This window comes from Haemaphysalis longicornis, unplaced genomic scaffold, assembly GCF_048455015.1.
Source record: "Haemaphysalis longicornis isolate Haplotype H1 unplaced genomic scaffold, Haemaphysalis longicornis Haplotype H1 scaffold_3, whole genome shotgun sequence".
NCBI classification, from domain to species: domain Eukaryota; kingdom Metazoa; phylum Arthropoda; class Arachnida; order Ixodida; family Ixodidae; genus Haemaphysalis; species Haemaphysalis longicornis.
In genome coordinates, this window is record NW_027526335.1 from 8,083,330 (window position 1) to 8,099,864 (window position 16,535).

Here is a 16,535-nt window from a genome sequence, read left to right on the forward strand (position 1 = left end):
TGACGTCATAACAACACCGGATTTTCTACCTACCGTAAAGTTCCGAAAAAACGCCCACCCAAATTTCAGAGATATCAAGTCAAAAATATGGGGTGGACGATCTTTCGGGTCATGCGCAAAAAACTACAAAAAGTGGCAGCACCACCAACCAAAACTGCGTTGATACCAAGAAAAAATACCAGATGGAACTTACCACTCAAGTGCGGAAGCGACAAATACATGACCGCATCAACACATGAATAGATGATTCATGCTTGTCCACTCATCGCACTAAAGCCATCGATTTTAGGAGGTGGGCGCTCTTTGGGGTCTTTTAGTAAATTGGATATTTCACCCTTAAAGGGGTGGGTGATGTTTTGCGGGTGAGCGTTCACTCGAAACGCTACGGTACATAGTAAACTAATGCTTTCAGGTTGACAGATAGTTCTACTAGCTTGCAGAGAGATCCTGTATTATGTAACTCAACAGGCAGCAACTTTAAACACTTATGTACTATTAATTAAACCTTTCGTGTCACTTTAAGGTGCCCACTTTCACCTTTGTAACTGGTTCGTCTGCTTGGTCAGTCATAGCTTGATTGGTAGGAAAAAGTGGTCTAATGTAGGCATTCTATGGCAGGTTAGTTTTAGGTAAATGCAACGTAGCTTTCCACCCCTGCCTATGTCACTCATTTCAATGCAACCCCTAAATCTGAAAAACTAAATTTGTGGGTCTTTTCCAAAGGTGTCCTTGGTATTGCTCCATGTTTCAGGTGCATTTTCTGGTCAGATTGGGGCAAGCTTCCCAAAATCGAGCGCTCCTTTCTCGACGGCAGCGCCAGAAGGGTCATCATAGCCACAGACCTTGGCTGGCCCAATGGTTTGGCCATTGACTACGAGATGGAGCGATTGTACTGGGTGGACGCTCAGCTGGACTGCATCGAATTCTCAGACCTGAATGGAAAAAGTCGCCAGAAGTTAATTGAAGGGGTCTCTCACCCATTCGGGCTCACTCAGGTATGGCTAGCATTAAGTTTGAAAAATTTTCCAAGCCTGTTTGATGCCACGTTTCCTGACAATGTGCTGAACACAGTAGGCCTGTAGTCCTTTGTTGTGTGCAGTTGGAGTGTTGTCTCGATAGTTAAGTGTTTGCTCTACTAACTGCTTAATGCAGTAGGCCTGTTTAAGTTCAAATGCTGTCTTGTGAATTAAACCTCACTGTAAATATTGTGTCTTTCACAGCATGAATCATACATCTACTGGACGGACTGGCATACCAAGGCTATTGAAAAAGCCCACAAGGAAACAGGTGCAGAACGAGTCATCATTCGAGACAACATTGAGTACCTCATGGAGATCAAAATGGTGGCACGGTCCAGGCAAACTGGTAAAGCTCTCTGTTATTGGGTTTGTAGAATTTTAGCTCTCCAGGAGGCCGTCAGTTTCAGCAATTTCATAGGGCCCCATAGCATCGCTTGTGCACTGTTTCTAAATTATTGCACGTTTGGCTTTTTTGCACAGCTCCGGAGTTGTGCAGGGAAGTCTGAAAGATGTACAGTTTTCGTAAATTTTTTTTAGGCTATACCAAAAACCCATAAGCCACAAAGAATTCAAAATATATGCTTGATTCTCGAGTGAGACTGAAAGGTTTTATGCCACAACGTTGGCAAAAGCACTTTCCTTTATTACTGTTATAAAATAATTCAGTCCCCCTTCAAAGTTAAGTTCTTGCTCTGAATTTTTAATGGACCAGAGAATTTTTTCAAACCTAGGAAATTTTTACAAAAAGAGTGACCGTTCTTTAAGGCAAACGGCACTCTTAAACGTCAGGCAGCAAGAGCAAGTCTCCAGAGATCTCTTCAAGACCAGATTCAGACACCAAAGGACCAGTATGCCTGGGCTGAAAACAATATCACAGGGATAACAGTAATGTTGGTTCCAAGTAATCTGGGTTTCAAGCACAGCCACAGGTGTGCACATGCCTGCCACAAAAAAAGGCTGGCAGCACGTATGCGCTCTGAGTTGGAAACAGTTTTGTAGTGGACACAAGTGCAGCTGATAGTGAACTTTAAAATCTTTTTTCTCGCCCCAATCGAAATTCACACAAAAGAAATTTTCTAAATTAGAAGCTAAAGTGCAGATGCATATAATGAGCCGTCTCATTTAATTTTATCTTGAGGGCCTTGGTGCTGTTTTTATGTCTGGATTTTGGCATAAACTCATTTTTTTGCATTTTTGTAAGCAATTTGCTTGAAAGGTACGCTCTGTAATTGGCTTGAATTATTTTTAGTAGACACCCAAAGACCATATCAACGCGTGATTTAAATATTACGGCTGAAGCTTTCACAGGGTCTTTGCGAAAAATTCCTGAATGGGCGCCATTTCTTGCGTTTTTAATTAGCTAATACAACACCAAAAATCCTTACACAGCTTCAATCATGGTCCCCCATCAAAGAACAACGCAAGCAGAATGTTAAAAATAATATTTGCCATTCTACATATTTTCATTCTTTATTTAAAATTTGTTATCTCCAGCCACATTTTGCGCGCTTGCAAAAGCTTCAAGGAGCGTTCACACGATGGAAAAATTTTTTTCAATAAAAATACTCCATGCAGACTTTCTACACTTAATTGGCAACTAGCTCAATGAAATAGGCAATGGTCAATTTTCAGGCTGGAACAGAACATTTCGTGTGAAATAACCCAATAAATGAAATTATAGTGTAAGTGCTTGTCCTTTCGTGTACTACAGCAGACTCCTGTAAGGTTATTTGGAGCAGTGCACAGAAGAAATGTTCAAAATATAAGTTTGGTGGGAATAGCGTGCTATCTAACACTAGATGATGACTGGAAAAGCAATACTTCAGTGGAAAAATACTGAATAAAGGTAATAAAATATTGACAGTTTAGTTGCTTCTGTCAACGCTTAGCACCATACTGTTTCATGACCTTCCTTCATGGACATCGTACGACTTCAGAATTACCACGAGCGTACAAGCGCTGACAAGTTAATTTTTGGTGATTGTGGAGATTCCAGAAAAATGTGGGCCAGCGAGATGTGCAAGTCAACATGTTGACATTAATTTGAGAAGGAGCATAACTACTCAGTGTTTCGTGCTTTCTCTTCCCCATTTGTCAGGTACAAACTCCTGCAGCGTGCGGAATGGTGGGTGTTCTCACCTCTGCTTGTACCGGCCCCAAGGACACATTTGCGCCTGCCCAAGCCACCCTGACTCAAGACATTGCTCTACATGTACGGTACCTTGCCACAATGTTACAAAAAAAGAGCAAAACTGAGGCACATAGCTGTGATCCTTCAATGCAAAATGTCATTCATGCATAGACTTACCTAGGAGCATTTTAAAGCATAACCTTTAATAATGTTCAAGCGTCTGGTGTATGTCAGTGTGTTTCTTTTCACCACAGTTGTGTGTACAGTCAGAGTAATTTATAACGTTTAATTGCCAACCAAGTGTCCCTGCTATAACATACAATTCATACAGAATTACATAATTTGTAGATCGAGTAACCCATGCAAAAGAGCTGCGCATGTAGTGGGGTCGTCGCATGTTACATATGCCTGATATTTCGTGATTTTCGTGCCCCCAGGTTGGCTCTCACTACTTATGTAGATTCTATTACCGTAATTAACAACAGGACAGCTTCGACCGATCTATGCCCATGCAGCACATGGCGAAGCTGACAGTGGCAAGCTTATGCACTGCTGTATTCAATATCTTCTATACACTAACCAGTATCATTACTATAGGTGGGTACGACTAGACTAATTAAGGGACACCAACCAGCCTTACGATGTGTTTATTCTGTGCTGAAAATTTTACAACTTTGTCGCTTCCATGCTCACAAGTCCAGGAAGTTTTGTCTCAGCTCAGCTCTTGGCCTCATCACAACTTTGCAATACTATTAGGGTGAACTTTTGCCTCGTCAGTTCCAGACATGACAACTCCAAGCGAGGTGCCCACAGCCTCAACAGCACTGCCATCAGCGCAGTCCAACACATCGAGCACAGGGTGAGCCAACACAATGTGGACCACTTCGTCTTACACAACAAATAACTTCACGGACAACCCACCTGTTGTCCGGGGGACATCAGGTCCGCCGTGAAAACCCATCTGTTGTAACGGGGGACCCACCTGTTAACATTCCTATAAGACTTACGGGCTTAAAAACCACTGTGCACCAGTAGGAAAAGTTTTGCAGGTCGATGAAAATGCTCCACACGGCCTAGTTTTCTTATTTCGGAAATATGTCGCTTCTTTACTAAAATAAATAAACAAAACTCTCACTTGCTAGACAATCTGAATAAAACAAAATGTGTTTCTTGTTTAATTTTTATTTCAGAAAAGAAATTACATATTTCTAAAGGAGGCAGGCTAGGCCGTTGGGAACATTTTCATGTGTCTGTAAAAAAGTTTGTATCCGTACACGATGCTTTTTAAGCCGGCGGGTCGTAAATCAGCAAGTCTTATAGGAATGTGACCAGGTGAGTCCCCCTTGACTGTCGGCTGTGATCATAACAAAGTCATGAGGTCAGAGATTCATTGATTGATGAACTTTAAAAAAAGGCAAGATGCCAAGATGGGGAAAAGGTAGGGAAGAGGGAATAAAAGGGGGCGGGGAAACGAGCATGCAGATTACTGAAGTGTGATATTCAGTTCTTGCGTACAGCACTTGAGTTCTCAAAAATGCACAGGGGCAGGACAGAGAAAATGTTTGCTATAAGCGATACTTCAATATAAGCCGCATGGCTTTAACAATTGTGCACTGGGTTGTGACCATGGATACTAACATTGAATATATCGATTATTCAGATAAAGCCATTTTGTTATAACAAGGGTTTACTGTGCATTAAAAAAATTAGTGAAAGCAAGGCCTGTAAATGCTTAAAAAAGCAGCATACTATAGGTATGCACTAGTCTGGCTGCATACCTCTAGTAAAAATTGCATGTGACTGGTGCCATTTTATAACACTCTCGTCTGGCTTAGATTAGATCTGATTCACCCAGATAAGCCAATAAACTACCTGGTTTGATCAGACTGCAGCATTGCATTTACTTGAATTTTAGCTGCCATTACTGTTAAGAAGTCTTCAATCTAAACAACCTTTTTGTTTTACTTTCTCTACTAACTAAGAAGTGCCAAGTGTGTTTGTGCAACCTAGTTTTCAAACCTACAAAATTTCTGCCTGCTCATAGCTATATCGCCAGCAATCTCCATTCACAATGAGTATTTCTCTGCACAGGGAACACCATTTTTCTGTACTGCGTGTTGACATCTTACTTGCTTCTGGCTGTAATCCTTCTGAAGCGTCATTACATCTTTGCAGGTGTAGCTCATCTGACATGGCCGGGGGACGGTGTCATGTAATAGGTTTCAAATTTCATGGTAAGCAGTTACTTTTTTGACAATCAGTTAACTTTCTATAATGTTTTAGTACAGTCAAACACCTGTATAACGAAGCGTGTGGGACCGCGATAATTGTTCATTATATACGTCACTTCGTTATATGCACCTTGCACTTCACTGACCCCTATTCACCGCGAGATCGATATGTAGGTGGCGACATCGTTGCGCTGCTAGTGTGGATGCTCCACTAAGCGGCCCGGGAGAATGCACACTGTGGGCGCGCTTCGTGCCTTTATCGCGCCATATGTTAGCACGAACGGCACAGACAAGAGTGGTATGCTGTAGTTCGGTTCCTCAACGTTCAATGTATTGCATGGGAGCGACAATAAGTTTTCATTACTACGCCGAAAAAGCGGCGACCTTCCGGGAATCTCAGAAAGGCCGAAATACAACAATGAACTTTTACACCGTGGCTCGTAGCAAGCTCGATCTTTCCCGTCTATGGCTTCGAGCCTTCAATAAAAGCATAAATACAAACAAATCAGGAAGCCTCGACCTCCGAAATTCAGTTTACAACAGCAGTTTCAATCGCTTTCACTTGTAGCATGACGCATTTTTGCATTTGTGGGATTTCCTGAAATGGTAACACTACTTAACTGCCCCGACATTTTTTCTGAGATCTCACGATAGTTTTTGTGTGTGTCCAAAAAGCAACATAAAATTACTGAATTTGAACCAGCGAACAGATATAAATGCAACAGTTCTAACGGGTCTCTTGCGCTCGCTTTAGTTAAATTAAATTTTAGCGACTCTCTGAAGGGAGGTTTGATGAATAACGGTGTCAGATCACTTATTTGAGGCTTTCGTCGCAAGTAAACTTCGGCATTACATTGCTTACGCGTGCAGTACAATCAATATTTCATGTTTAGATAGACTTGCAAAGTGACAAGGAGGTTTACAGTGTGTAAACTAAGCTTCTGGGACCTCACAGTGAACACAGATTTTTTGTTACGGCTGCACTGTTGACCATTTGTGTTCCTTTTAAAATCTAGCAGGTTCCTAGAACAGCGAGATGTGTTTGCATTCTTGCATAATGTCGCTTACGAACCATAAAAATGGCAAATGAAGTTGCCCTGTTGCAGACGTAGTAAAACATTCTTCTTTATTTCTCATTACAAAATAGTGCAACGATTTCCCAGTAACCGCTTTGTGTTGTAAACTTAACCTCGCCTTGGTCTTGGCATTTAATTTTTAAGGATTGGTTAAAAAAGGCACACATAAAAGTTTTGTGTGCTTTTCGTTTTTTTATGGGAGGTTGGGGGCGGGGGAGGGGTTGTGCCAACATTTCAAACACAGCGAAGAGAGAAACCACGTAACAGAAAAAAACAAATATTGGCAATAAGCATTACTTGCAATTGGTAGTACGCTAAGCGTCACGTTCCGTAGCGGTGAAAAAGCAGTACTTCAACAAGTAAGCACCATTATTTTGAAAACTGATTAACCCACCTTTTGGCCCGAGATTGTCCAGCAATTGTGATTCGCTTTTTTTAAAACGGTATTTAAAGCGAGCATCATGAGAAAAAAAAAGTCCAGCGAGTCGTGTCACACACCGTCCACACGTGTGGGCAACAACGTGCATTTTATTACGCAATTTTTCCTTCTTCTCTAAACTTAAGTCCACCTTAAGTGGTTCAAACCTGACCATAATAGAAATTTGGTTATGCTGAGTGAAGCACATTTTTGGACAAGGTGGCTCATGTGATTTGAAAATGGAGTATTTAAAAATGACACACGAAATGCTACAGGACAGACACAAACTCACAACTGCTTAATTTTACCAATAAATCCCCCTGAAATACTCTTGCGCATCCACAGAAGCGTATTTTAAATAATAAACAAAATTACCAACACGCAACGACTGTCAAGAATGGTATTTTTTAGTAAAGGGTACCGAAAGAATTTGATAACACAGGCGCTTGCGTGTTAAAATACGTCTCCGGTAATGTACGGGTGATAGCGCACAGGTCGTGTGCAGTGTAATTGTTTTCATTTGTTTCTTCTTTCTAAAAGGGCGTAGCGAAGTTTCCCAAGGGTGTGGCAAATGTACGGGTCTTGTCGCTTCCTACCCATTTCAACTATAGTGAATTTTTATCCTCTCTATGATCACCATGCCACCTTCCAAAAGCACCCTTTGACGATCCCGAAACGGCAGACGACTGTACTGATCAATAAGAAAAGTGCAATGTGTCAAAACAATGTTTATAACACGTTTCACGCTTAAGCGGTGACAATGGCAACAATGTTTCGTGGAGCTAAACTAGCGCGTTATCCCACAACCGCCGCTGGTTATTGCGTTTCTAAACAAAATCCCCAAGAAGACGTAACTATGCAACTGTTCAGTACGAAACAAGCGCCCATATTCATTATTTATCGCATGCAGCACGCGTCTTGCACCGCGCACAACGTGAACGAGCACACGACGCAAGAGCGCCATCCACACTAGGAGCGGTTCGTCCCGCCGCCGCCAGGGGCCGACTCTGTTCGACCTCGGGGCGAATATGCAATCAGCAGATTTAAACTGCTATAGGCCAAAAAAGTCAACAATTTTCCTCTGCACAGTATTATGACGTACTGGATGCGCAACCACCGCCGACCTGATGCTGTCAAGGTTCCCTGCGTGCTGCGGCACGAGGTCAGGGAGTGACGAGATACATATCTGCAGCTCGTCAAATGTTGCTACCGCTTCGCAAGTGTGATAATGCTTGGCTCCTCTGCAAGCTCTTCATCACTGCTTGCCCGATCATTTGTGGCATTCCTTTTACATATGCTGGCCTATAACCTGTAACTAATAGCCAGGCACGCATGCAGGCAATCATGTGAGTGTGCCGTCATTGGTTACGTCGGGCTCCACGGGATGGCGGTACTTGTCCGTGCTAAGCGCATGATATGGGTTGGACATTCCAAGCTCTAGCCCGCTGAATGCGAAGTAATGCCTCTACTCCAACGTGAGTGAGATAAACAACAACTCTGTTGACACCACCGTTGAGAATCGTGTTAAAACGGAGCAGACGATGCATGCTGTCGTTATTTTTTCTTCGGCGTGCAGCCGCAGTGGCACAAGCCGCGCCATGTCCATGGTGCTTCGGCCATGTCCGTGGCCATTTTAGTGTTGCCAAGCGAAGAAATTGACAGCTACACTTTTCAATGAATACCACCTATACGATGTCGTCAGTTGTCAGGCCAGAGCAAACCAGGACCTGGTCGTCTACCGAGACGTAATTGTCGGCCATCACAGCCGATTCTGCGCCGCAACACGCCGTGTACATGTTTATTGATTCCTGCAGCTCCATGGCCGAACTGGATGACTCACAATCGTTGGCACACCTATCAGCTGCGCGTTACCACATGTGCGCCTAGGTGCATTCGTTACCAAATGATTGCGAACGGATTAGGCTATTGCGAACACATTAATTTGTTCATAATACAGGCAAATTTGATGTAGTGGTGTCCGCTGAAGTGGCGTTCACAATATCTAGGAAACATAGGAATCTGGCCAGGCCACATAGCATCCTTCGTCGTACAGGCTATTTCTTAGTAGAAGCAATCTTAGCGGTGTTTCACTGTATATGATGCAACTTGTTGTAAGCACTACTAGGATACCAGAAAATTTTCGGTATGCGTTGATGAGCGTAGTCTAACTGGATTTGTTTCCCAATTCAACGATACTCGTCGCTTAGGCCTTTGCTTTAAATAACGAAATGGTACTCATTTGAAGCCCATAAATGCAACTACATTATCAGTCAATTTTTTTATATTTACTGTTTTTAACATTCAGACCGAGCAAAACGAATAACTCTGTTCATACTCACTGTGCAGGAGAAAAAAGCAAAGTTAAGAATGTATTTTTGTGTATCTGTTTTTGCCAATACGGCCACCTTTTTCAGATTGATAAAATAAATTCAAATCTGATTTCGCGGATGGCTTTTGTTAATGCTGTGAAACCCTTACAAGTAAATAAAGCTTGTGGACTGAGTCAAAAACACAGTAGAGCTTACTTTTATAACTACGTCTATTAGTGTCTCCATAGTCTATGCGAAATCATCTCAGGTGAGCATGTGGATTTGCATACATAGCATGCAAGCAGCTCTAAATCAAAAAAAGAACTTCACTGAGGTTTTTTCAAGCTATCATGCTTCCTTCCATGAGATATCCAGTAGGAATTCTAAAAAAGGACGTCCGTTAACAACCAAAGAGAGGTCTACTTATTCAATCGGTGAAAACTGAGCAAGAATGAAGCAAGGTTAGGGTTCAATTCCCGGTAAAGAGAAAAAGGACTCATTTAGCGCATTTGTGTCAAGATGAAAAGAATGAAATGTTAAAAAAAAAAATGGAGGGAGTTTCACATTCTTCTTTAGAAGCCTTTTTCCTCAAGCACTACTGCCACCTCTGTTCTGCTTCAGACCCCGTGTTCCAGAGCACGTACATTGCCCTCAGTGTGGTTGGGGTTGCACTGGTGCTGCTCCTTGTGGGTGCACTGCTCATCTGGTGCAAGAAGGCACGAGGCGACCGGTCCCTCGAGAGGGAACCGGTCCCACACATGGCCCGCTACTCAAACCATTCTCCCGGTCCCGCCGACTACCTTGACAAGAAACCTTGGGGCTGGGCATCCAAGGTGCGCTACGATAACCACGAGGTGAGAATGCCCACCACATTTGTACAAGGTGTTCATCATTACCACTAAAACATGGGGCCAGACTAAGAATGAAACCACAAAAAGAGGGTAGTTTTGTGTCTTTATAAATGTGGCACAATTTCTGGAAGTGATATTTCCTCGATGAGCACGTACCTACATACCTGCAATACCTGTGCGATGGGATATTGGACAATGCGTTATAAACAGGAATGTCTACTGCCTTTGCGTGCTATCCCATGGTTAATGCAGCCAAACCATCTGCCAATCTTCTTTATGTTTTGTGGTCCTTGATTGCACGTGGTTTTTAAAGCGAAAGCAAAACAATATTTATGCTTTTGTCACATTGACGTTCGCAGTTGTAACGGGTTACAATCGCACCATCTAGCAAGGGACATTCGTTTCCCTGGTGGGTACAAGCCCAGGATTTCCTGTGAACACCCAGACCCATCTACTCCTGGAACACTCATTACATTCTTTTATACAGCTGCTAAAACAGCACTGCTGTTCTGCCTTAGAAGCCCTGGGTAGAATCATGGGCTTTGGAACAAATGCCCTGGGTTCGAGCTTCAGCAGTGCCAACACTTTTTTCAAGACCTGCAATTTTTTTACTGTAAAATGTTCTCCTCCTAGCTCAATTCTGTACGCTCTTTCTATAAATTTATGTGGTTTGTTATCTTTAGGCTGGTTTAGGTGTGGGGTGTGGAATATTAACACGTTTAGTGAACGTTTTGCATCGCACTGGTAGAGCCGGGTTTGCACCTACCTTTGAACAGAACCTCGCCGCTGGCAGTGCCTGTTCCAATCCTGGCGTGTGCGTGCAGGCTGGCCTCGTGGGCCTCGGAGGAGGAGGCAAGGAGAAGCTGGACAACCTTGAGGTGGCTGCCTTGGTCAGCAAGCGTCTCGGCGAGCTGGAATCCGGCGTGCTCACCTTGCCGTCTGTTGGCAGCAACAGCAAGGGCACGCTCTACAGCTTGGGCCTGCAGGGGTGCCCCACCCCGCCTTCGCCTCCCAGGGTCGCCTGCCCGCGCCACTCGCCGCACAGTGTCCGGGGCGGCTCCCTGCGACGGACACTGCCCCATGACTACCACCACCACCACTTACCTTCTGTGGAGACGGACATTTGAGGCTGGCTTCACGCTAGCCGCCGGACACCTCTCTTGGGATCCTCGTGATCGCGGGACAGAAACGGCTCAAGCGTCATCGTGCGCGGGAGAGCTGGAACCGTCGCATTTGCCCGTGGATGAACGCTCTTAAAGGTTGCAGAGGCACGAAGGCCAGTGCCTGTCAGTTTCTGCCCCTTATTCTCACGTGCGGCACACAAAGTCCATGGTCTATCGAAGTGCTGGAGTGTGTATTCCTTTCGCCCGATATCATCTGTCTGTTTTATAAGTGGGATAAATGTAAAGGCGTCATCTTTCAGACCCACTCTTAGTTTTCGAGTTTTCTGGTATCTGCCACGCGATTGCAGTGTATGAAATCTGCCAATGCGTAAATGACGGCTGTGGATGGGGAGAGAGGGGGAACAGTGTGGTGCTGGTGTTGCAGCGTTCAGGAAGCTCGATGGCCACGCTCCTCGACCTAGCACGTGCACGGCCAGATGCTGATCACGCAAAACGTGGCAGGTGTGGTGCGAAAAGTAACTGGGAGGTATAAAACAAGCAGCTCAGCACTTCACCAGCAGCTCTGCAGGTTTTCTGGCATTTCACCTCCACAGAGTGGATCGACCCCAATGTCTTTCTTTCATTTCCTTATAAAATAACATTGGTATCCTCGGTTGTGCACTCATGCATTGCTTGAAATGTGCCCGAGGTTTCCTTTATGTTCAACAGTGTTAAAATAACCAAGCCACCGGTGCTAGTAGTTGGAAAAACTGTTTGCGCGCACATTTCGTTGCCATACAGACAGTTGCGGCAGGGACGTTCTTTGCAATGGTTTAGTCTCTATGAGCTTAAATCGGCCATCTCACGAAAGGGCCACAAAATGGCACTTGGACCTTCTTCTTTCATGACATAACATAGCACCAGAAATTGTTTGGTGAAGACCGGCATATAGCACCCTCATGTCAACAGAATATAAAAATAACCTTAATTGTCAGTAGCTACGAAAATTAAATTTATGCAACTAAGCGCTACCCTCAGTACTTTCAAACCAAGCAGTAATAACCTTACATTTCAAAGGCAAGAATGTGCAATTTCCTAGCTGTAGGGAGACTTCAGGTAATTACTTGGAAGCCACTATGCTTTCCTTCGGAAGGCTTGAACAACTTCAAAAAAAAATTTCTTTCAGTGCACAGGGTCTATTATCTCTGATGAATGCTTCTCATAAAATATCAATAACATTTATACATTTATATAGTTGTTAAGGTCCACTGATTTACATACAAAGTTAAAGAGTGAGGAAGCACAGACAAAGAGTGGCTTGTGAGAGATCCAGAACAAGTGTGCAATGTTGACAGGGTGAGAGATTCTTGCGCTGCCACTTTAGAGTAGCCTTTACAACACTTGTTATGGCCACTCACCGCATCGGCCCAAAATGTGGCAATTTCGTATGCTAGAACAAGAGTCCCGGTTACTGCAAGTCGATTGTGTGCTGAAAGTTCCGGCTTGTACACCACTGTTGTGTGTATAGTGATATGACGTCCATATGTAGGTACCGCTTTTGAGCTTGAAGTTAGGACATACTGTAAATATACACTTAAGTATAGACGAGCGCACACTAGGAGTGGCGGGCGTTGTTTTAAGCATAAGCAGTGAGCCAGGCGACTGGTAATTTGTCGTTAAACCCACAGCGAGCATGACTGGCAGACCATGCAAAGATATTGCAAACACGAGCACTGACTCGCAAAACGTGTGTACAAGGTGGAAAACACACACGAGTGCTGTCTGGTACGTAGCTGCAAATACCCCTTGAGATCAGCTGGATGTGGCTATTGGCATTCAACAAACTTTTGCACTCTATCGTAGTCTTTTACACCGAGCGCTTATTTCAGTTAGAAGTTCCCATAAAAGAACTGCACCTTGTTAATAAAGCACTGTGGTAATATTTAAAAATTCATTCAATAAATTTCACACGGATTACAATACTTGCAATGAGCTGAGCTAAGCATCCATGAACAAGCCTAGACCACATTCTAGTCAATCACCAGCCACTGTTGCAAGTCCTGATATCATTTATCAAATTACTAGTCACATTTTAAAGTCGCGACTTAATAGTGTGGAGTCAGCAAGAGTTTTACACTGGCGTGAATACACGTTGCCCTCCGCCCCAGGTACTCAGCACGAAACGCTTAACAACAACATCAGTACCTGAATGGGCCAATCCTCAGTTCTTTTTCCTGTGTCGTCCTTCAGTGGTATTCGATCCGAATGCTGGCAGCCTACAACAGATGCTAAACTGGCTTAAATTTCATGCTTGCTCATTGGTGCTCTCGGTTGTATGCACCCTTTTAAGCATTTGCAGACTATGATTGCTCCTGGCTGGTCAACATTACTTGCATGCAAAGTCAAAGCTGTCTAAGATCGTTTGTTTTTTTAGATATGCACCAACAGTCATGCCAAAACAACAGCAGAAACTCCTTGTTACAAGAGACACAAATATGGCTGGTACAATACTGTCCATCTAACAAACCATCCAAGTTTGTGTGATTCACAATAGGGTGCAATAAAGTCCTGGCTTACATTTGCCCTTTAGTTTGGCAAGTTAGTATTTGCTGCCTTGTTCACTTTTTCTATTGCAAACAGTTCCATCATGCTATCAATTTTCAATGCTGGTTTAATAACCAGCACTGAAAATTGGTAGCATGACGGAACTGTTTAATAACAGAATTCACTTAGCTCTTCTCATAGATGAAAGCTGATCAGTCAACCGAGCTACCTAAAGCCATTTTCAACCCCTTGCTTTTCACGCATTGTTTTGCTGAAAAGTACACGACATATGGTATAGCTGCTTTATGCTGGCAGGCTGTTCTCAATCCTGGACAGCCAACATTAAAGATCTCGCAGGACGCTCCAGACTGGTCTAAAAAATAAGTCTGAGTGAAATGCACAACGCTGCTAGCTGCACAGTTCTTTTCTCCTGGTGAGCCACCACTCAAACAGCACAGTTCACTCGGACAAACCCCTTTTTACTGCTTGGAAGTGCCTCACCGTTTGGACATGAGTGCAGTTAGGGGGAGCTGGAAAAGCATCTATTGACGCCGAACTTTAGAATCTGGTCTGTGCTGGTAGACAAGCTCGTGAAAGATTGTTTGCTAAGGGGCAGAACGGAAATTGACTAGAGTATGTGGTTAACTGTTTCGTGCAAATGTACAATGCTGTATGCTGGTGTGCTTGTGTACATATGGAGGTAATGCGTGCTAACGTGTACATAAGTGGCTGTAGTCTTAACGGTTAAGAGGTTGTTTGAGCTGCAACAGTGTACAGCGTGATAACAATGCCAGATGTGTACATATTTATGTTGCAGTGCCGTTTAACTTTTCAGTGACCTTGGGACGCACCCAATGGATGCGGCACATACACGAAATGTACATAATCTATCGCTTTCTCATTTGTTTTTAGACGCGATTATGGAAACGTGTGTCGTTACACTTGTTGATGATAATAAATGGTTTTACAGACGAGCCGCCTGCTTTTGTCTTGTGCAGAACTTTCACGGTCACACTGTGTTGGCATGTTTATATTTGCTTGGCTTTGCAGGCAATTGCACAGGAATTGAGTACTCTAATTTGGCAGAAATATAGCTGCGAATGAGCTTGCAAGCAGCAGAAAATCTGGGGACAATTGAGCACAGTTGCGATCTATACCAACAGCACCACTAGACAGATGCACAGCTTTTTCTCACACAACGAAAATCAATGCGCATGTAAGCTAAATTTCTTAGCCTGTAGACACATTGGCCTTACTAACTTCCACACATACACAAAGGGGTATTTTGACTCAGGATGGCACCTAGACTAATCCCTTACAGTTGCACTTCATTAGTACGGGACCTGAAAGCTACAGGTTGCACAACGTTAAAGGCACAGCAACTCATCAATCTACCAAAGCAGACTTGCAAAAGGATTGACAATTGTGAGGTTTAATGCACCGAAGTTACACTTGAGCTACAAAGTGAGCCGTAGTGGAAGGCTCCGAATTAATCTTGACCCCCTGGGCATCAAACCCGTGTCCTTGAACTCAGTACTGCTAGGTGAAATCAAATTGCGCTAAATACAATACAGCAACTCAAACACTCAACATTTAATTGCATCTGTTGCAAACATGCACAACTGTGAGCCCAAATTTCTATAATACAACCCTTAGCTATTCCAGGGTTATGTTCGTAGCTCGGGGCGTCTATTCATAAGTTTGTGGTAAAAGGAGCGGGGTTTCTAACATGAACTTCCCGAAATAGTAAAGGAAACATGAAAGCAACAAGCCCATTAAATCTTCTTAACAAACCCAGCCACTAATGTTACAATAGTAAAATATGTATGCATTAGTAACAAATTTTTGGTAATTTTTCACAAAGCCACTAGCATTTTTATACTTGCACTGTACAGTGGTGTTCTGATGACTCGTGACACTTTAATATAAGTAGGCTTGCTCTGACAAGTATTCCAGCCTGTCTGGAATGTGAAAAGAGTAATGGCTTGCACTGGCACAAAAAAAAAAAAGAAATTTTAAGCTCTATTTGAATAAAGCCTTCATAATTTCAAACAATCAAGTGCCCTCCTGTAAACAGCTAAGAAAACCAAAATAAGAACTCAAGAAGAGCTAAAGAAATTATGAAGGTCTATCTATGTTCCTTCAATTCCACCATGAAAACTTCAGGTTGGTAAAATGGAGGAGTGCCAAAAGACGCCTGCGCACTACTAGGAGACAATTTCCAAAATTTAAATGCAACATTTTCTTACTGCAGCTCTCACGATATTGTAACAATTCTTTTTTACTCCTCAGCAAACTGAACACAGCTGGTGGTAGAACATAGCTAAACATCAAACAAAAATCAAGACAACATAAAGCAGAACAAAATTGTTACAATGCTTTCTGAGGCCCTAAAAAAACATTTACAAACACTTTATCAGTGACAATCAACAAACACAACACTTTAGCAGTGCCAATAAACAAGTCCATGAAAATTCTTGTAGTGTAAAAAAAATAGTAGTAGGATTAGGGTTAGGGTACACTCTTGAAGAAAATCAACAATATAAAGAATACTGACCTCAAATTCTAACCTGCACATAACTATTGTGACAATATATAAACATCAGCAAATTTTAGGCGTGTAACAAATATACTACTTTTGCGCACTTTGTGTCAAAAAAGTGGTTATTAAAATTATGGCAAGTATGATATGGCAAAACCGAAGATACCATCAACAGCCTTGAGTTTTATATACACATACCGGTACTGCGACACAATAGACACACAAACAACACACACAATTAGCAGTTAGAAGATGCATCCAGATGGCTTCCTGTTACATTTAATTTATAGTTACTTGTTTCATTTCGAAGT

General features: G+C 42.9%; 1 protein-coding gene across 1 annotated transcript in view; it reads left to right on the plus strand.

Annotated features, from left to right (window-relative positions):
- Positions 1 to 14,645, plus strand: part of LOC144173906 (low-density lipoprotein receptor-related protein 4-like) — a 342,322-nt gene extending 327,677 nt beyond the window's left edge. The window contains exons 28-34 of the mRNA XM_077702231.1: positions 752 to 995; positions 1,221 to 1,365; positions 3,118 to 3,231; positions 3,928 to 4,009; positions 5,326 to 5,384; positions 9,806 to 10,038; positions 10,860 to 14,645. Coding sequence (XP_077558357.1) covers positions 752 to 995; positions 1,221 to 1,365; positions 3,118 to 3,231; positions 3,928 to 4,009; positions 5,326 to 5,384; positions 9,806 to 10,038; positions 10,860 to 11,162 — 1,180 coding nt within the window. The 3' untranslated portion in view covers positions 11,163 to 14,645. The remainder of the gene's footprint in view (positions 1 to 751; positions 996 to 1,220; positions 1,366 to 3,117; positions 3,232 to 3,927; positions 4,010 to 5,325; positions 5,385 to 9,805; positions 10,039 to 10,859) is intronic.
- Positions 14,646 to 16,535: the final 1,890 nt, after the last annotated feature.